A 21401-nucleotide genomic window follows, 5' to 3' on the forward strand; every position below is an offset into this window, starting at 1 on the left:
AGGCATATGACAAAAGCCTGAGTTCATCTGTGCAGTGTGACATAATATCGAACAGTGAAGCTGACGTAGCAAATAAGAACCTTCTGGTTTGAGAAAGATTATGATGGGATTGCTGCACAACGGTTAGCGAACAAGGACACTGCAGTGGACCGAGCGGCAGGAAGATTGGTTGTAGAAATAAATCAGACAAAGAGCAAAGAGAAATAGGTGGGATGTGGGGCAAGAGAGCCTCGCAGCTTTTCTACGCTACTGCTGCATATGTGTGTGTTGAAAGTGGAGGGGAGATGTGCAGTAGGGGACAGGCCATTTTTCTACCATGGCTAAATATAGCTCACACTCTTTACCTTCTCCTAATGTAGAGTAGACAGTTAACCTTTTCTTTTTAAAGGTTAGTCATGCTTTATGTAATGCACAGTAAAAGATTTAACTGCAGTCTTGGTTTGGCATGATGTCATACTCGGGGTCTTGTAAAAGTATTCACACTGCCTGAACTTTTGTCATGTTACAACCACAAAACTCAATTCCTTTCAGTGGGATTTTATGTGAAAAACAAAAACAAATGTAACATGAAATTGTAAAGTGCAGGAACATTTTTCCAAAAAAAAATCTGAAACGTGTGGTGTGCACCTTAATTCCTTTTACTCCAACACCACCGCATAAAATCCAGACCAAATGCCTTCAAAAATCACATAATAGTGTTAATTACAGTCCAGTCAATTAAAAAAAATCTTTAGTTATCCCCAAGGAGGCAATTAAAATATAGACTTTTCAAAATATATCACATTTTGAAAATTCAAGCATTATCTGTTTATACATTTTTGGGTGTCCAGACTTAATGTCCTGCCTAGATGGCAGTCAGATTTACTGCTCCGTCACTAGATAAAACATATGTTTTATTTTTTATGCTTTATGTGTGTCAGTTGTTGATCTTCTCAACAAGCGTTTACATTACATAATCTGCCATTTCCTGACTGCACTGCACCTCTTCATTAGTAAATATCAGTAAACCACTTTGATACTTAGTTTTGCACTGTGAAGGTCTTATGTGATGCAGCCCACAGTATTAGCAACGAGGAAGCCAAGTTGCCTGGATCTGTCCATGACTCTCATATTCTGCACTTTTCATGAGTCCACATTGAGTGCTATCAATATTTATTAACGAAATCTTGAAAATCCTTTAAGAAAAGCATCAAAATAGTTGATAAAATACAGGCCAGTATATTTTTCGTTGAACTTCTAATGAAATTAAAGAAAGTCTTTCTTTACACAGTTTCAATAATCATTTGCATTAGTATGTGAGCATACTAATGCATAATCATGTAGATTGTGCACCACAATCTACATGACTAATGTATATGGGTAGGTGAATGTGCCTCAGTGTATTTTAATGCCCAGACAGTTGAGCCATTGTCTCCCACTCGCTAGTTGGGAGCAGATGACTAATCCGAGTGTCTGTCCTCGCAACAGGAATTTGAAAACACAGAGGGAGAAGAGTACCAGGCAGACCTCGCCGCTCTGGCCTCGTCTTCCTCCCAGAACGGGCCCGAGGTTTACATCCTGCCCCTCACTGAGGTCTCCCTGCCTGTCTCCAAGCAGCCAGGCAGATCAAGTAAGAAACTACACCACAGTCACAGCATTTTTTTTTTTTTCTGAATGTGATTACCACATATTAGCTAAGCCTTCTTGACATTAATTTCTAATGGAGGGGTTCATTTCCTCTCAACAGAACATCCTTACACATACAGTTGAAACTAGACATTTATATACAGTACATGAATATATAAGTCCCATACATTTTCTGCTTCAAGTCAGTTAGTGTCACCGACTTTATTTTAATTTGCTAAATGCCAGAATAATTAGAGAAATATCATTTTCAAAAAAATATATACATATTTAATAATAGATCCAAGGTTTTGATTCAAACTCGGTACCATGACCCTACGCATACGGACAGATGAGTTACAAAGTGGCTTAGGAACAACCAGGTCAGTACTTTGGCGGGGCTATCCAAAAGCCTGATCTCAGTCCAATAGAAAATGTGAGGGCAGAGGTGAAAAGACCACAACGGTGCCGTCAGGAGAAATAGGCCGAAACTCGAGCACACTATTGTTCGAAGTTTGTGGAAGGACTCTCGTAGTATTTGTCTCAAGTCAAACAGTTGAAGAAGCAATTCTGCCATTGCTCAATCTTGAATTCTGAAAGTGAACTCTGAATTTGTTTTTAATGTATTTTTCCATCTATGATTATTATTGTTACAAATGTCCAGCAAATTAAACTATCAATATATACAAGCATCTGCTGGTGTAAATGATTCTACTTTATCTTTTTTCTTTTTTTTTTTTTTCTTTTTTTTGCGTAATGTAATGACGTAGTTTTATCTGGGGTTTTTTTCCCCCCCATTTCATCTGTTTATATTTCGTCAGGTCATCCTGTCTCACGTTAAAACGTGCACGTTCATTTCTGTGTCAGCATGTGGCACATCCTCGATTTGTCTCGCCCCTGCATGACTCACGGGCTGTCTGCGCCGAGCTGGGCTCGGTTAGAAAGGATGGCTGTAGCTTGCTGCTCTTCGGCATCCCAGGATGAGAGCGCGAGGAACGATTGGACAAGGCAGCCTCGGGCTCGCAGCCAATCCACGGCCTTGCCTCTGTCCCTCGTAGCGACGGCTGTGTGATTGGTGCAGGTGTTGCAGGGCGAGGAATGAGCAAATGGTGAAAGGAGAGATTGTGAAAGAAAGATTGTTTTAGCCTCAGAAAAAGGAGAAGGAAGGTGATTGTGTAAACACAGTGAAACTTAGTGCTACTTCTAGATTCTTGGAGGATTAATACAAAAGGAAATGTATGTCATGTTTAGGCATTTCAAGTGATTCAGACAAATCTATACATATAAAGTGAATGATTCTAGTTTAGTTAGCCACACATAATTAGTAAAACCATATTAGCAATGTTTAAGGTGTTATTCACCACAGTTACACCAACATGTGCAATAAATTAATAGCTGTCGTAATTACTATTAAAAAATGCTTGTTGAACAGTTTGTACAAATATATATGAATGCTGCTTGCTGCAAAGATCAATTATGAGTCAGAATGGATACACAGCTCAGTGTTTCACATTGATCTGACATCCCTGCTTTCCAATTTGTTGCTTTTATCTTTTATTCACGAGATCAAATTATGCTTTTCGACAGACGCTTCAAAGTGTGCGTGTGAGCTCGTTTCATTCCACCATCCCACAGACCTTACAAGGCTCAATTGTACCATCTTCGTTGGGAATGCAGCGAGCAGGACACAAATGCACAATCAGCGTCGTGCTGTCCAAGTTAGGAATAATACAGCATTTTAATTATTTTGCTCTTCAACTCTTTCGTGAAGGAGTGACGCATCAGTAAGCCGAGGTGGTTGTGAAGTGAGGTGTCAAGTCTGTTATGGCTGTGACAACCTCCATCCAGCGTTGTAGCAGAGAATGGGCCTTGTGTATGTGTATGTGTGTGTGCGTGTGTCTGCTTGGAGGACTAGGTACCAGGAGACACAGCGTGAGCGTATGAGTGAGCGAACTGAACAATAGCACTGCTTTAAGCCGGCTGGCCAGTGGGGGAGCGCAAGGCTGGGCTAAAACGTCCGCGGAACGCACCAGTGGAGGACTGGCATTGTAGGGTGAATACAGTGAGGGGTCTGTGACAGAATGAAGAGAGGCAGGGAAAGGTTGGTGGCATGCACCAGGGCCTAAGAGCAGGGGTAGAGGGCGGGGGGGGGCGAGATAGGGGTGGTGAATGTGTATGACAGAGATCTTTTTTTTGCATTGGACAGAGCAGTGTTTGTTTCATCTTCGGTTGAGGAATGCTGCTGTCCTTGGTTGACAGGGGGGCATTATGTGGACTTTATGTCATTACTGGGTGACTTGAAGCTGCACACAGAGCTTCTGCGTCAAACGGCATACAACCGACATGTGTGACCGTCACACCGGGGTTGATGCACATCCAGAAAAATCTGCGTGCGGGGACAAAGGAGCCATCGGTAGATTGGTTTGGAGGTTCTTCTTTTTCCGTGACGCTTTACAGTAGATTCAGTATAGCACTGTGTCGGAATCGAGGATTTCAGTATTTGCTCAACAGCTGGAAAGCCCTAGAGGGGGACACTGTGCATGTTTGTGTGTACATCCCAGTTGGAGGATGAGCGCGCTACAGATGGAGCGAGGCCGAGTGGTGAGCTTGTTCAGCTGTCGGAGGGCCCGGCGGGTTAAGTCCTGCCGAGGCTGTCTCACACACACTGAGACTGTTGGGCTCTCTGTCACATACACACAAAGGGGGTTGAGATGCCCTGGGGCAGGAGCCGGGGCCTCGGGCTCTTGGTTCTCACACTCTGAACCGGCGCGCCATTTCAGTCGGGGTCATGGACTCAGACCCCGTCACGGTACTGAGAGCGGCTGGCCACTCCGTCTCGCTGTCATTATCGTCTCGACACTCAACCTTGGACATCTCCGTTTCCTGAACCATGAGGATTCAAGGAGGTAATTCGTTTCACCAGAAATGTGAATGTGCTAAACCGTGCTTCCCGTGTAGCGATTTTACCCAAGATGCTGGATGTTGATTTTATTTTTGTGCAGATCAACTTTTTTGTGAATGCTTTATTTCGTCATTCAATTCTTTTGAGACAATTTATTTCTTATCACGTCAAATCAAGTACGCAGTTCTGTCCAGTCCAATAGTAGTTTTGTGTGTTGTTTGTTATTCCTTTTCAGTACAGCTGTTGAAATCTTCTGACATTGGCCGCCACAGTCTGCTGTATCTGAAAGAGATTGGACATGGCTGGTTTGGAAAGGTAATTTGCTTCTATTTTTTTTATTTTATTTTATTTTAACAAAGTTTTCTAATAGAGTCTAGATAAACTGATTCACCGGCCTGATCATAATTAATTGCTACAACTTCTTATCTGTACTATTCTTACTACATTTGATGTTTTTACTCTCTGGAATGTGAAGTTAATGGTATGAAGCGCTGAAGGCCGAGGAAAAATCTTTGGCACTTCTGTCAGGGTGTCAGTTCTGTGGGAGAAAGGAGAAGAAACTCACAGTTACAGTGGATTTCTTGTAGTTTAACACGTTACTGCAGCTCTCGAATTTCTCCTCACACCACTCCCTCTTCCAGCTTTAAACTTTGCAGCTTTATATCGATGTTGTTTCTACTTAATAGTCCCCAGTGCCAGTTTGTCTCTGAAAAAAGAAACTGCTTGGCTGTTCTGTTCTTTCTTTCCATAATCCCACAGGTTTTGTTGGGGGAGGTCACTGCAGGCATCAGCGCCACCCAGGTGGTGGTGAAGGAGCTGAAAGCCAGCGCAAGCGTCCAGGACCAGATCCAATTCCTAGAAGAGGCCCAGTCATATCGGTCAGTGCCATGAAAAGTAACAAACTTCAGTCTAATGTTATTTTTCATTCTTAGAACGGGTGCTATTTAAGTGTTTGTTGTTGTGCCAGAACCCTTCAGCATCCTGCCCTCCTACAATGCCTGGCGCAGTGTTCAGAGGTCACTCCCTATCTGCTGGTCATGGAGTTTTGTCCTCTGGTATGAAAACAATTTAGTGTAAAATGTTGTTTGCTCCCCTCATAAATACCTCCTTATGTCTATTCTTGGCCCTGCATCACTTGTAATCATACACAGTCTGGACACTTAAAACCCTCATTTCCTTTCTTCCTCCTCTCAGGGAGATCTTAAGAATTACCTCAGCAGTTGTCGGGCTACTGACTCCGAGACTCCAGACGCCTTGATCCTGCAGAGAATGGCTTGTGACATTGCTTCAGGACTCCTGCACCTACATAAATACAATTTTATCCACAGGTACATAACAATGGCCTCAGTCTCTTTGCAATTAAACCTGCTTTCACTGCACTAAATGAGCAACGTCAAATCAAAGGCTTTGTGTGCCCCCTGTTGGTCTCTTCCTGCAACAACATCCTGGTGCTGCCTGAGTACTTGACACAAACTCCAGCATCAGTGATTTTGTTGCTGGGGGCGAACCTCTTTCTGTTGCCATGACCGCCATGCTGAAAAACTCAAGATATAAACGAGGTGAGGTGAGATGAAAACTGAATGTTTCATTCCTTGCACAACCAGGTTTAAAAAAAATCAACAACAAAGGAACAGTAGACTTCTACAAAAGATTTTTATCAACACTTGATGCATTGTTTTTTAAAGTTCATCTCAGTATTTCTTTGACACAACAGTGACCTGGCCCTGCGAAACTGCCTTCTTACATCAGAAATGTCTGTGAAGATCGGCGACTACGGGCTGTCTCACAGCCGATATAAGGTCAGCTCTATAATAAAATGTACATGTTTTCTTTTGCATTTTGCCCCCTTTCCATTGATAAACCTCATGCTCTATGTTTGCTCATGCAGGATGACTATTTCATAACTCAAGACCAGATTTGGGTGCCTCTGCGCTGGATCGCACCAGAACTCATAGATGAAGTCCACGGAAACCTGCTGGTTGTTGATCAAACCAAAAGTAGCAACATATGGTGAGAATTTTGAAGGAAGGTTGTAAAATTTGGTCACAGATGTAGCTGCATTAAGGCTATGCAACATCCTTAGATATTTTTTTTTCCTTCTAATATTGTTTAATTTATTGTCAGGACAATTTTTTTTTATTTACAATGCTTTGAAAATGTATTTGCAAGCTTAAAACTTTCTTGTAGGTTTGCTTATTTGTCTCAAAATTTTCAATAGCTCCCTTAATAAATAAAAGAATCATCTGTAAGTGTGATAAAAAAGGAAAAACTGATGATCTCTACAACTAAGAACATACGTTTTGTGGCAGTATGTTGCTATTGATTTTGTCCTTGTTTATATATATATATATATATGTATATATATATATATATATATATATATATATATATATATATATATATATATATATATATATATATATATATATATATATATATATATATATATATATCTTTTCTTTTTTTTTCATTTTGTAGCATCAAGCATCTTGACTTCCATTTCCTCCATTCCTCCAGGTCTTTGGGTGTGACTTTATGGGAGCTGTATGAGCTGGGAAACCAGCCGTACAAACATTACTCTGACAGACAGGTGCTGACATATGCTGTGAAGGAGCAGCAGCTCAAGCTACCGAAACCTCAGCTGCAGTTCCCCTTGGATGACCGCTGGTGAGACATGCTTTCCATGTTTACCCACTTAGGGGAACTACGACATTGATCCCTAGACATGTTAGGACTTTAGATATTCAACATCACCAGGCTTTAGGCCTAACTGGCCAATTGTTTCATTAATAGCCAATGTTTTGTTTCATCCGACCGTTGCAGTGATATTTCCCATTGCAAGTGAGAGCAACTGATCAATAGTCTTCCTCTTCTTTATGGCCCTCCTGGCATAAAGCAGAGTTAAAACACCTCATCCATCTTTACCTGCAAGACAGCTGAACATTGTTTATGCCTATTAATTTTTCACTGTTGTTGTTCAATGAGAAAGACATTTGGCACTAAGCTACACTGACACACAAAGAGAATATTTCAACTGAGTCAGCAGCCATACTGCACCCTCCTCATGTACCCTGCAAGTTATTGGCCAGAGCTGTAAATAAATGCCAGGTGTAGCTGCAAAGTGCTAACCTTTGAGGTTTCTCTTTAAATTGCTTAGCTGTTTATCTAGGATCAATTCTTTAACGTCTCCTCCTCGTCCGGAATACCATTAATTTTGTCAGAGCTGGTAAGAAAGTGAAATATTTTTGCACCTTTTTCAGGTATGAAGTTATGCAGTTCTGCTGGCTGCAGCCAGAGCTCAGGCCCAGCAGTGAGGAAGTGCACCTTCTGGTCACATACCTGTGTGCCAAAGGCTCAAGTGAAGCCGAGGAAGACTTCGAGCAACGCTGGAATGCCTTGAAACCCAATTTGCTTGGCAGCACATCGCACACGGCTGCATCCGCATCCCTGGTCTTCACTCCCACCCCTGCTGACATCCCCAGTGCAGAACAAACTCAGGCAGCGGAGCTGGCCTCTTCTGCCTCTTCCTCCTTCCCCCTCCTCGAGCATTTCTCTGACAGCTTTCACTCTGACACGGGGGATGACCTCCTGACCGTCACCGAGACGAGCCATGGACTCAATTTCGAGTATAAGTGGGAGCCGGCCCGAGCTGAGCAGCCTTATTGCTCTTCCTCCACCAGCGGGCAACTGGGTCAGGAGAACCCACACTACCAGGATATTTACTATTCTAACACAGGGAGTACCTCAGTGGGTTGCAAGGCTGACAGTCTGACATCAAGCAAGTCCCCATCCTATTATGAATCCGAACACACCAGTGTGGTTCCAGTGCTGAGTGCCCACAGTCCCTCTATCAGCAGCGAGTATTACATTCGTATAGAAGAACCTGTCCAGTGCAACATCAAGATCGATGATGACATTGGCGACTATTGCTCAGAACTAGAATCTGCTACCAGAAGGTTGTCATCCGAAAACAAAGCTAGTTCTTACTGGTCCACCACTGACAATACCAGATCAAATGATTCAAGTCCCACCATTCAACTACACACACACCCACTGCTGAGCCCTTCATCTAACAACAGCCCAGTAAAGTCAGGTTGCTCTTACAATTCACTTCCGTCTTATAGCAGTAATGCAATCTACTGTGATGACTCACCTCCACCTAAGACACAGAAGCAATCCTCTCCCCTCGAAAAGACACCAGAGATTCAAACAAACCATCTTCGTGCAGACGGTGTGTTGGAAAACCCACGCAGTTTATCCCAGGCTGTCAGCAGCCCCAGTTTAGGATTCTGCGATCCGTACCTTGAGCCACACACAGGCCACAGCACAGTCAACGAAAGCTGCCATAACATGTTGGGCCCCCTCAGAAAGACGCTACCCATTATAAACCACTTTGATACAGATGTAGGAGAGGATGACGGCGATCTGCAATCCGGTCGACGGAAAAATAGAGAAGTTGAGGATAAAACCAACTGGATCTCAAACCGTTCAGCAAACAACAACAGCTTTGACAGCAGACACGCAGACGGCGGGAATGACAATTGCGAGGCTGTTCGATCTGACACAACAGATGGGTGGGCTTTGACCAAGGACACCACGAGAACCTTCCAAAGTTTTAAGCCTTGTGGCACCTTGGGGGGCAACGAAGAAGGCCCTGAATGGAGTGCATTGTGCATGTCTGTTGGTTTAGACTCTTACATTCAGATATGCCACAAAGAGTCGGCTCAAGAGGAGAAGCCTGCGAGTTTGGATATTTTTCAAAGCAGCAATGCTCTTATCAGCCCAAGAGAGAATAGCAGTGGTGCAGGTGGAGAAAATATTGACCCTCAGACTGATCAAACAGGGATCTTGTCTGATATGCAGAGAAGCAACATCTGGCAGGGAGTTTCAGCTGGAACATCTGTTGGTCTGAGTGGCTTACGGCTGAATTATTCAGAGCCGTCCAAAAGCAGCAGAAACCAGCAACATGCAGTAAACATTAGGGACTCCAGCAGCTGCCTGGTTGAACTCGGTGACTACAGTGAGGATGAGGAAGATGACATGGCCGATATCACATCGGGGATCTTTGCTGACTTCAACCTTGACCTCAGTGAGGTTGAGGAGGAGGACCTCAGCCCAAAAAAGATTTCAGAGGTGAATTCAGATTCTTTGGGTGCCATTAATGTAGTCTCATCTGTGGCAAGCTCCTGCGACCAGGCCTTCAGCCCCGATCCCTACAACACACCCATCCTGCCCAAATCTCTGGACAGTGGCTATGACACAGAAAATAATGAATCTCCAGAGTTTATGTTCAAAGAGCTTGGAGATCCACTGGGTGGTGAAAGTTGCCCTGGGTTGGGTGGAGAATCCGAAATTGCGCTGCATGTTGGTTTAGGGCCAGGTGTCTGCACTTCAACAATCACCTCAGAGCTACATGTGAAGAGCCTTGTTGATAATCAATATAGGGATTCAGCCTACTTCTCGGACTTAGACGTAGAAAGTGACAAGAGTCCCAAAGAGGAAGACAATGGGTTCTTTGCAGAATCGAAGAAACATGGTTCTGACAATACTTTTAACTCTGCAGTTGAACATTCTCTGGTAAACAGTCTAAACTGTGGAAGGAATTTAACAAAACTGAGACAACGCAAAAGTTGTGTTTTGGCAAATCTGTCAGAGGCCAGTTCCTACTTAGCCAACAATATTCATACACCCGAGTTGTCCATGCTGTCACCATTTCCTCCGCAGATGGGTGGGTGCCTCACCAAAGAAGCTGCTCCTGCTGATGACCTGGGGTTGGACACTGAGCATTCAGGGAACGAGCCTGCATCTGAGCTGAACTCCTTCAGTGGGTCAGAACCCTCCTCTTCTCTCCTGGAAGTCTCTGCAAACCATGAAGAGGCTAGCAGGGGAGCAGAAAGCTGCTCATCTGTCCATTCATCCGTCGCTCATTGCTCCCACTCCGAATGCAGAGAAAAACCCCGTGAAGAAAAGGAAAATTTCGAGGAATCCACAGAGGAGGAGGAGGTGCCTGAACAGAGTCACGCCAATGAAGGAAACCAAAGGGAGGGCGGGAGAATAAACGATGAGGATTTTGAGGACATCGACGCAGAGGAGTGCGACAGCCTGTGTGAGGAATCCAACAGCCCTCGGAACCTTTCCACCTCCTCGTCGTTGTTGGAGCTTTGCGGAGAAGACGTACGAGCTCCGCTGGAAGAGGCTGAGGACGAAGACGATTCAGACGAAAGCGAGTCTGACGAAGAGCTGAGAACCTACAACATCCAGGATGAAGAGAGCGAGGAGAGCGAAGAGGATTTCAGGACAGTGCCGGTGGTGGTGAGCGACTGCAGCAGGGCGAGACACCTCCGCAGCCTCCTGAAAATGCCCTCCATGCTTACCCAGTCCTTCTGTGAGGAGCTGGAGAGGAAGAAGAAAGCAGTATCCTTTTTTGACAACGTGACGGTGTTTCTGTTTGACCAGGTATATGGCACATTCACTTACATCAAATTTTGCACCATATTGGCTTCTGAGAGTTTTATGAATGAAACAAGGTACTTTTCAGGAGAGTCCCACTGGAGAACTGGCTGACTGCTCGTTTCCTACTGGAGAGGAGCCCAGTGAGCAAGAAACGTCAAACGCAGATCTCGAAGCTCAATCCGACGACGCTCACTGTTTTTCTAAAGAAACAGAGGGAAACAACTCCGCAGAGGGTACGCACTAAGAATGGCATTATGTTGGTTTGTTTATCCCAAACTTTTAGCTAAGGCTCTGACTGTAAACACCAGTTTCTCTTTGAATAGAATCTCCAGTAAATAACTCAGCTTTATGAGCTTTTGACTTGCTGGCCAACAGTCAGGGCCACTCTAGCTAAAAGGTGTCGTCTTCATGTTACTAATTGATGCTCATCAGTGTAGCTCTAAAATGTACTATGTTTCACCATTACGCAGATGAAAATTACAAATGGGAAGATGAGGACTCTGTGGAGACCTGTCCACCCTCACTCGACACCGTTCCCGATCCCGAGTTCTCACAAACCTCTATCACTGATACACCTGAAGTTCCGAAACCCGTTGCTGTTCCGGTTAACCGTTTCATGGTCTCTCGATTCTCCATCACACACGTATCCGACTCCCACACAGACACAGCAACAGGTATGTAGCAAACACCCACTTACACACTTTGGGGTGCTTCGTCATACACTGCTCTGCATTCAAAAATCTCTTGTGTCCAACAGGGAATACCGAAGAAAACCCAAAACACTGATTCTTAAAGGAGAGACCAGAGGAGGCGGAGACAGAAAAGCAGCATTATTATATTCAAGATGATATACAGAGTTTTATTTTTATTAGTGTTTTGGGACATCTGATTTCGAGAACCTTTATGAGACATTGCCTCATATTGTGGTCAGATACTTTATTGATTTGCACAAACCTTTTATTTCTTGACATAAGTGCAATAGCAGTACGAGTGGAAATTTGATTTTAAGAACTGCAGAATGTGGACACAAATTTGTATAATATAGTTTGGGGTAAAAAAAATAAATAAATAAAAAATCCTGTTTCTGCAGATCTAACATAATTTTGCTTTATGAAGCTGCCGTTCCTTTTTGGCAACAGTTTTTCCGTTTAAAACATAGATGGAAAAATAAGCAAGGCTTCTTAGCTGCTTCTCCCATTGGCTGCCTTTTCACATCCGCTTGGAAACTAGTTCTGGCAACCTTAAGACTGTTATTGATTATTTAATCAAAAGCAGAAAACAGTACTTGACAGTTTCTTCATAGAAAGCCATAAAAGTTGGGGGGTATTTTAAATTGAAATCACATAATATTCACTTCGTGGCACTTTGAGCGAAAATTCAACCGATTGAAACGTAAACGCCCAAGTCAGCATTACCAGTCCTTTTGGTTTACATTGCACTTTGTGTAGCCTTAGTTACTCTTCATCTTCCCAAACTGGAAGAAAATGGGCAAACACAAGATATTCTGTTTTCATTCACTGTGCCAGCTGCAGGTTTGTTTACTCTTGTTTATATTTTTTTTCTTTTTGTTTTCTTCTCAATAGAATCAGATGGATTGAGAGGTGTTTCCACAGAACTTTGTGGTGTCACTGTAAACATCCCAGTCATAAATGTGGAATGTCACTTGTCATGTTAATTTATCTTTTCTAAGAAAATAACTAAAAAAAATGTCTTGTCTACAAATGAGCTGTTACACTTTCGGTGAATGCCTGAGCCTGAGGTGAAACCAAGACATTCAGAAAAGGACATATCTGGTATATTGTATGAATATTATATCAACATGTAGCAGGTAGCTTGAGTATTATTATTAATGCTGTATCAACTGCTGTATTCCCTCCCTTTCTGTCCTCCTGTAGCTCCAAGATTCAATGCCTTTCCCTCTCCTCTCACTTTGCCTTTTAAGTTGTGCAAGTTTAAGAAAAAAATGTTGCCAGTATTTTTGTATGAGCATTTCAAAAATGCAATTCAGGACGAGCGTTTATTGAATTCGCCAAAGAAAATTTGCAAAGCCCATTGGCTTTTAAGCGGCAGATGCCTTTGGGGAAGGTGAGGTTGCTCTATGCACCAGAAGTGACGTCGTTGCGGTTTCCATTCGTTTCTCAGTAATCGCTGTTGTACTCTCCACCCCCCTTCCGAAAATATGAATAAATCCAAGTACGTTTTCCCCCTTCTTGTATTTGTGGTATATTTTATTTGGTTTACATCGCTGGGCTTTTGTGAAACCCTACAGTCAAATGTGAGAGCACAAAGACAAAGTATGACAACTGTGTAAGTTTAAATTTATTTGACAAGATAATTTAAACACATTTTCTTTACAGTATAGATATAGTACAAACTGGGAGAGAAGATAGAAATAAAGACAAGGACAGCTATGTTTAATTAAAAATAATAAAAAAAGAAATTTAATTGTGACGCAAGTATGATCATTTCAGTGTAAATGACTCATGTTAAAAACAAACTCATAATTCGCAGGGCATTGCCTTATTGGAAAGCATTGCAGCTCATTCATCCAAACAATATTTCTTTCTTTGATTTTAACCTCTTTAGTCTTCATCTTCACACATCCTTATTTATATAAAACATGTCAGTGTCTTAGATCAGAGTGCCCTGTAATACTGAGAATGAAAGATTTGAAAAGATAATACTGGAGCTTATCTGAGTATCTACCACTCCCTCAATGCTAAAAAAGAAAAAAAAAAAGAAGAAAAAAGACAGTATTAGGATCTTCCCCATATTCTTGTCATTTACAGAATTAGACATTAATAAAATTAAAATAAGGAAAACAATTGCAATTAAAAAATATTTTAGGGTATTACTGTGAAATTGTAGCTGGACAGAAGCTTGCCCACTTAAAATAAAAATAAAAAAACAGAAACTGAAATATTCCTATTAATATTGGCAGGATTAAAAAAAACAACAACAAAAAAAACAGGCAGAACTTCACTCCACATAATTACCCTTAAACCAATTTAATAGAACAATACAAACAACATTTTTTGTTAACAAAACCAGCAAAGAAGCAGAGAAGGCACAGGAGATTGAAAGTCTGGGTGTCCTGCATCACCACTAAAATATAATCATCTAAATGACCTAACAGAAGCAAAATTGAAGCGTAGTGACAAACTGGGCTGTGGCCCTGCTTTCAGATCCCACTCCTCTGGAAGTATTTACAGTATTAAAGAAAAACTAAGACGGAACTAAGAAGAAAAACTAATATATTCTTTTTTTTAACAGAAAAGCAGATAAAGGAAAATCTCCCTAGCCTTACCTTATCCAGAACAGCTGTGACCTAAATAACTTAATAAATCTATAAACCATCACCTTTAAAAGTTCAGGCAGAGACATTTCATTGTGGTTGAAGCTGTTGGTTTCTAAGAAGTTCAAAGAAAATTTTCAATAAAAGAAGAAACCAAATTTTGAAGTTGAGCAAGCCATCTGTTGAGACGGTCCCACCTCTGGGCCCTCTTGTGGCAAATATAAAACATGCACGTCATGGCTGCTTTTCTCCTCTCACAGAGCAGGTGCCCGTCAGTGGAAAGAAGGCGGCGGCAGGTTGCTAGTAGTAGATGGGTGCAGACCGGTCGTCAGAGAAGTTGGGCCTGAGGAAGAGTTCAAGGGACCGGTCACTGCAGAGAGATGAGGGAGGAGACAAGGAACACTCTCAGTTATTAGTCAGCACGATCCCAATTTTATCTATACACACACACACACACACACACACACACACACACACACACACACACACACACGGAAACACGGTTAGACATTTTAACCACACCCAAGGATAGTTTACTTTTACTGTCTAAGAGTGATCAAAAAAAGTTGCTGTTTTGTGAGATCAAGCATGAGATGAAAAACTTTTCAAACATTATTAATGAAAAACAGTTTGTGATACAGAAGAGGAAAAATGTGTTGGCATCCTAGTTAAATGTGTGTAAACAGCACCCAATCCAACTTTTAATTTCAGCACATTTATCAAGTAGGGGGGGGGGGGGGATTACCAGGTATATATTCAATTTCAGATTTTTTTTTTTTTTTTAGCCAAAGATAAATAAATAAATAGGTATTTCTGCTGTGATTACTTTTGACAAACTAATTTTGCTAGTGGAACAGTACTAGGTTTTCAACTGCAAGATTTTACAAGGTTGGAGCATGCAGAGGGATCTTTTAACCACTCCTCCTCGGTGCTCTTTTTCCCAGCCGTGGATGACATGGAGGGCTACAACAGGAAAAATTTGGGTTTAACAATTTCTGTGTAATTTAGACAAATGTTCAAGATCATAACCCATGCCATCTTAAGTTTAGAAGTACAGTCAACTAACTTCCAGTTTGAAGACGTGACTATGGCATTCCCACTAAAGGTTCTTGCGGTGTTTGAAAGAGAAATAGGTCAACAAAATTACTAATCCTTCATGTTTAAAAGTGTTTATCAAATACTTTTCCACATATCATTTGTTGGCTGTTGCATATATAATGCATCATGAGCATAAATGTTACGTCTACATGTCATTCTGTTTTTTTCCATGTTAAAAGGACTAACTGACCATTGGTGAATTTAATTTCAAGGCTAAGGAGTGGTATCCCAAGTGGTCAGACAGTGATTAACCTAATAAATCAGAAAGTAGGTCAAGCCATCAGTTTCGAGCATAAATTATTCTGAGGAGAATGAACAGTCTGAATAAAAACAGCACGAGATTAAGAATTATTATTGGGTCAGTGCTGCAATGTCAGAGTCGCAGTTAATACGATTCCGTACAACTACCTACTGAATCATATTTGGACATGTTCAAATAAATCTTTGTCAAAATAAAACTCAAGAATGCTTTCTTTCATTTATTTTAAATGTATTTGTTAATGTTATTAAGAGTTGTACAACTGGTGATTTAGTAAATAATGATTTTAAGATCTCCCTCCCCCACCCCCAAAATCAAATGCAATAAAATTAAAGCTTGGACTTTTCCTGAGAGATAAGGATAATGTATTTTAAGGCTTTTTACCCATTCTTACCAGGTGTACAAACACATTTGTCAGAGTCTGTATGTCAGCATGCATGGTTAGTGTCTTATCTGGATGATATTGAAAGAAAAATAAATAAATAGCCCAACCCATGGCCTGTCAGATTGCCAAAACCAAAAAGACCAGTAATTTCCAATATCCTATTCCAGCAGACGTTTAGCAAAAAGAGATGAGACCAAGCGTTCATAAAGAGAAGTAAAACAAAGGTGATTAGTTTGTTGAGAGGCGATGGAGACTGGGGGGGACTTACGGCGGTCCTGTTCCCTCAGAACCGGGACAATTCTGGACCCAAACTGGAAGGTAAAGAGAACCTTGGGGTTTGAATGGTTCATACCTCAAATCATGCATGGAACAACAACTTGTAAGGACAATTGTTAGTCTGATGCAAGACAAACATACTGTACGTTGGTAAGATTTAAATGAAAAACGCATATCAGGAGTGCAACACTTCATGCTCTACATGCCGTCTCAATTCAACACGACCTCAATGGAGACAGATCATTACCATGAACGGACCAAAATCAACTGCGAGAAACGAATCATCTCTTTTAAACCAAGTACAACTCTCACAAGAAAAAATAAAACAAAAAAAACAAGGAATGTGTGCAGGCAAGAAAAGTTCAGTTCCCCACAATACGAATACTGAAAACACAACACCACCTTCACTTACTTCTTCTTTTCCCCCACAAGGACAGAAGGTAGTGCAGATGTAATATGGGTGTTGGGAGGAGGCAGGGATGAAACATGCATGGGACACAGCCGTGACGGAACTACTCACAAAATGTTACTTTTTAGTATGAAAAGAAAAAAATAAAAAAAGCAGAAAGAAACGCTGAAACAAGGAAAATGCCTCGTCAGTGGCAGAACAGATTCCTCGTCAGACCAGAACAGTTTATTAATATATAGAGATGTGTTTTATTTAGAATACCTTTGTAAAAAGTCACCATACATTCAAGGTCAATTTTTAGTGTCACATTTTTCTGGTTTCCCCCTCCACGGCATGCATAAGATAAACGCTTCAACTCATCAGTATGTTTACTATTTTTTCTGGAAATATGTTACAAGGACAGTGTTTATTATTACCTTTTTTTTGTTTTTCCTTAAAAAGAAAAGACCAAAACTGCACAGCCACTCAAGGAATACAATCAGAAGAAAACAAAACAAAAACAAACAAACAAAAAAAAAAATAACAGGGAAAATTGCAGAAAGCTGTGTTAAGTAAATCTCAAGTTATTCACAGCTGTAATTTAAGAATAGTCAACAAAAATTCACTGGAACAGCTTTAAGTGGGGAAAAAAGGAAACAGTATTTTTAATTTAACCAAGATATCTGGCAGTAAGTAAGCCAGGAAAGCAAAAAAAAAAAAAAAAGCAAAGAAATAAACAAGTATGCCTGAGGGTGTGAAGTTTAACCAAGCACACATTTACTTTAGATGGACTGGGAAGAAAACAAAATAATTTATATGTTTGTGTTTATTCAAAAAAAAACAAACAAAAAAAAAAACAAGCTAAGTAAGGCAGATATGACACACCCTCCGGACAGAAAGATCTAGCACTGACACAAGGAAGCACAGCAGGACCTGTGGGAGTTCTCAAAACAGAAACACGGCAAGCTGCTGGACAGCGTTTGTTGAAACAAAGCTTTTTCAGCCTGTCTTTTTTGGTGGGAACTCAACAGTATTGGGGCCCCATGGTGCTTTAAAAAAAAAAAAAAAAAAAAAAGGCCATTCAGTCAGTGGCTTTAAGTACAACGACATTGAAGTCTTTTGGCACTTGAACAGTACATGAACATGTCTTTCAGTTTCTGACAAAATGACACAACCATGTACATGCATGAAAGACGAGCAGTAGCAAAGGCAGTCTCTTGAGAGGACAGTCCGAGATGTGCGGACTGTGATCAGAGAGAGTGTTCAGAGTCCGTATCGCTGCATGCCGAGCAGGTAGGCCCCGCTCGGGATCTCGCGCTCAACGCAATCCTCCACCCACCAGCCGCTACTGTCCACACCAACGCCAGAAGCAGCAGCAGCACCCAGGACGGACAGGAGTAGGAAAAGGAGGGACCCGGGGAGGAAGAGAGGACAGAAAGGAGGGATGAAATTGGCCTCTTCCATTCGGAGAAGGGGTGTGAGTGGAGGCAGAGGTGCAGACAAGTGGACAGGAGGGGGAGGGGAAGAGGAAGGAAAAGATGGGGGAGGAGGAGGAGGAAGAGGAGGAGGAGGCCCCTGTGCTATCCGGAGCTGTCTGTGTCTGTCTGTATGTCTGTTCTCACACAGTCGAAATCAATTTGCCATCAGGACTGTCACTGTGGAACAAAGAGAGAAGGAAGCTTGCCAGGTCGGACACACTCAGAGAGAAATGGAGAGAGACAAGACAGGCACAAGGAGGCACGGTGGCGTTCAGAGGTAATGTAGATGGGGGAGGGGGGGAGGCTCAGGAAAGCTGCTGTTGACCCCACCTACAAAACTCTGAGCACACCTGCCAAAATCATGAAAGACTGGAGCTTCAATTCCATCATCAACACCTCTAAACAGAAATCAAAATCCATTCCCCAAATCAAAGTTTTACAGTTTATGTTTGCTTCTAAGACACAAAACGGTGACACAAGAAAGGAGCTGCTGTTGATGAGGAAATTACAGAGCGACCTCCACAGCTGGAGGGATGTAATATTCATCTGTGAGGGTAAATACACCCTGGAAGATGGTAATACCGGTACAGAATAAATAAACACACACTTAGAGCAGACAGGATTGTGAAAAGCAGCTAAACGTTTGGTGCCAAAAGGCTCCAGGCAGGAATGGTCGAGATGATGTCAGCATGACGTACACTGTCACAACACGTACGTCATAAACACCTGTACAGATACACATCCATCTCAGGACACGGTCCTCTCTCTTAAGCGCACACCACCTGACACACATTTAAGAAGGATGTGCTGGCTGATTAGACAGGAACAAGCACTTCTGTTACCCTAAAACAAACCTAAAGTGGATCAAGAACTTGATTTGAATAAAATTCTAATCGACTTGCCCAACAGCTATTGGGCCATAAACTGGTAAACTGATCCTGCCTGAATGTATTCAGTAAAATAGATTTTGCTTTTTTGTAACACCGGAAAGAGACAAAAATCTAAAAAGGAAGAAAAAAAAACCTAAGTATCCAATTTCAAAGGGTGTTTTATATTCAGTTTTGATCTTCTGACAGGCATAAGAAGAAATACCAGTCGCTTATTGTTGCTGCTGATGGAAGATTTTCTACCAAATAAAAAAAAATTGTTGTCCACCCCAATTTTCATATTATGATATAAAATGTATTTTAAGTAAAAACACTGATTTTCTGACATATAGCCATCTTGAAAGTAAAATACAAAAAATGGCCTTGAAACCAGATAAGTGTCACAATTCCTCCAACACACACGTTAACAAAAAACACAAAGGTTTCCTGCCAAAAAGAAAGACTTACAAATCTTCATTACTACAAAATCTAAATAGTGGTGCTGAAAATACAGATGTTCCTTTTTTGTTTATTGCAGGGAAAACATCGTCCAGCTATTTTTGTAGGCTCTATTGTCTGTTTCATAGCTACTCACAATGGGCAATCACATGACAATGGTGCAAATCAACTGCACAAATGAAACCCTAATAAATTCTAAGATGTGTACAATTTGTTTTATGACACACAGTAATCATATTTTGCTGATTAACTTTATTCCTGCTTGGAAATTAGTAAAAGTGACATTTAACTGGGACAATGTGATCCAAGGATTCTTCCATTAAGAATCTATTTACCATAACTCAAAATCACTAATGTATTATTTACTTTAAAGAAAAAAAAACAAAACATGGACTATAAATTCACGGGAATGCAAAATGGGTTACATACCTTGTGGCAAAGCGGCTGTCATAATCCTCAATGGCAGGCTGGAAATTAAAAGGAATTATTTGTTATTCTGGTAAAGCCCTGTTGTTTTAAAACACAGACACTAGGTGGCAGCAAAAAACTATGCAGAAGTAACTTTTCACATACTGCAGGATTACTCATAACCAATTATGCAACAAAGCCTTAACTCAGATGGATGCTGCAAATTAAGCACACAAGTGCAACAGTCGTACAGTCTGCACATTTCATGGATGTTACGTTTAGTAATACCTGTGGAGCGAACCCTGCCATGCTGTAGGGCCGTGGGCGGGTCTGTGCTAAGCTCTGTGCCAACAGTCGGGCAGTGAGGCCGTAGTCAGGTGTGGGCAGTGATGCGTCGCTCTCCAGCAGGTTCCCAGTGCTGCTGCTTTTACCATGATGGAGACTGGAACTGCAGAAAGACATCAGCCTTAACACTGGAACTCGTTTGAGCTTTTAGAACCGTTCACGAAAGACGCAAGACGTACTTCACTTTGAGCTTGTCGCCATCGCTTTCAGGCAGCACACGTGTGTAGGAGAATGGGAACCAGCCACGCCTGGTGAAAATGAAATCATTTCAAATATGTGACGCACATTAATAAGTGGGTAAGTCCTTGAAAATCTATTTTTACAACCCATAAATTATGATATATATGTTTTTATGGTATGCATTGAGAGAAAATGGATCAGACATACATCTTGTTCTTCTCATTTTCTCCATAGTGCCAGCCATCACGAGCCTCAGGCACTAGCAGGGTGATGACATCTCCCTCGGAGAAGCTTAGCAGGGTACTGTTGTCGCCTGCGGCATGGGAGAAGATGGCCTGGACGCGCGAGCGCCCGTTCTTTTCCAGTCCGGCTGCCATGGAACTGGACCTGGGCAGAGTCCGTGTCTCTCCTGAGGAAAGTTGAATTTTAAATAAAGCAGGATTGGCGAGTAGACAGCTACCACATGGTACGTGACAATCTATTAACGCATTTCAATAATGAAAAAAAAAAAAGAAAAAAAGAAAGATTTGGTAGTCAAACATTTTTGCACGGTTTTGCTTCAATTGTCACAGATCGATGACGGTGTGATACAGTCCAAGGTGTGTCCATGGCAGCTTACCCACTGGGTTTTTATTCTTGGCAGGAGCAGGCCTACGCACAGGGAGGGTGTTGGAGTAGACGTCGCTGACCTGTCTCTGGGGCTGGACCTGGGACTGGCCCTGTGCCTGAGTCTGAGGGGATGCTGGCCTAACTTGAGACACAGACATTGAACCCCCATCTGTCCAGTATTCCTCGCCGTGGACTCCTGTTGTCCCATTGACCATTGACATGCCATCCGGGCCCATCAGCCTCTGGACCAATCAGAAAATAAAATCAGAAGAATTCTGACAATATTTCGATTTTAAATCACAGTAATCACAGATTCATTGCACCGATAAAAACAGAAAGAACGACTCGAGATGCTAATGTGGCTCTAAGCTAAAGTCAGTGCTGTTCAGACAATAAAT

General features: G+C 41.8%; 2 protein-coding genes across 3 annotated transcripts in view; one reads left to right on the forward strand and one right to left on the reverse strand.

Moving 5' to 3' along the window:
• Window positions 1-13044, forward strand: part of lmtka (lemur tail kinase 1 a) — a 28929-nt gene extending 15885 nt beyond the window's left edge. Inside the window, exons 3-14 of the mRNA XM_014987802.2 lie at window positions 1468-1609; window positions 4740-4819; window positions 5264-5382; window positions 5472-5559; window positions 5699-5832; window positions 6219-6303; window positions 6393-6514; window positions 7022-7171; window positions 7765-10960; window positions 11043-11190; window positions 11428-11631; window positions 11715-13044. Of these exons, the coding sequence (XP_014843288.2) occupies window positions 1468-1609; window positions 4740-4819; window positions 5264-5382; window positions 5472-5559; window positions 5699-5832; window positions 6219-6303; window positions 6393-6514; window positions 7022-7171; window positions 7765-10960; window positions 11043-11190; window positions 11428-11631; window positions 11715-11743 (4497 nt within the window). The 3' untranslated portion in view covers window positions 11744-13044. The remainder of the gene's footprint in view (window positions 1-1467; window positions 1610-4739; window positions 4820-5263; window positions 5383-5471; window positions 5560-5698; window positions 5833-6218; window positions 6304-6392; window positions 6515-7021; window positions 7172-7764; window positions 10961-11042; window positions 11191-11427; window positions 11632-11714) is intronic.
• Window positions 13045-13256: 212 nt separating this feature from the next.
• Window positions 13257-21401, reverse strand: part of baiap2a (BAR/IMD domain containing adaptor protein 2a) — a 54331-nt gene continuing 46186 nt past the window's right edge. Inside the window, exons 9-15 of one of the 2 annotated variants that reach the window (XM_014987810.2) lie at window positions 21014-21245; window positions 20602-20803; window positions 20394-20462; window positions 20158-20317; window positions 19891-19928; window positions 16263-16305; window positions 13257-14622 (exon numbers count right to left, since the gene is read on the reverse strand). In XM_014987810.2, coding sequence (XP_014843296.1) covers window positions 16278-16305; window positions 19891-19928; window positions 20158-20317; window positions 20394-20462; window positions 20602-20803; window positions 21014-21245 — 729 coding nt within the window. In that variant the 3' untranslated portion in view covers window positions 13257-14622; window positions 16263-16277. Of the gene's footprint in view, window positions 14623-16262; window positions 16306-16903; window positions 18007-19890; window positions 19929-20157; window positions 20318-20393; window positions 20463-20601; window positions 20804-21013; window positions 21246-21401 lie in introns of those variants that run through there. The other variant, XM_014987807.2, reaches the window with a different exon arrangement.

Source organism: Poecilia mexicana, unplaced genomic scaffold, assembly GCF_051168715.1.
Source record: "Poecilia mexicana isolate PSO_F unplaced genomic scaffold, ASM5116871v1 scaffold_8, whole genome shotgun sequence".
NCBI classification, from domain to species: Eukaryota; Metazoa; Chordata; class Actinopteri; order Cyprinodontiformes; family Poeciliidae; genus Poecilia; species Poecilia mexicana.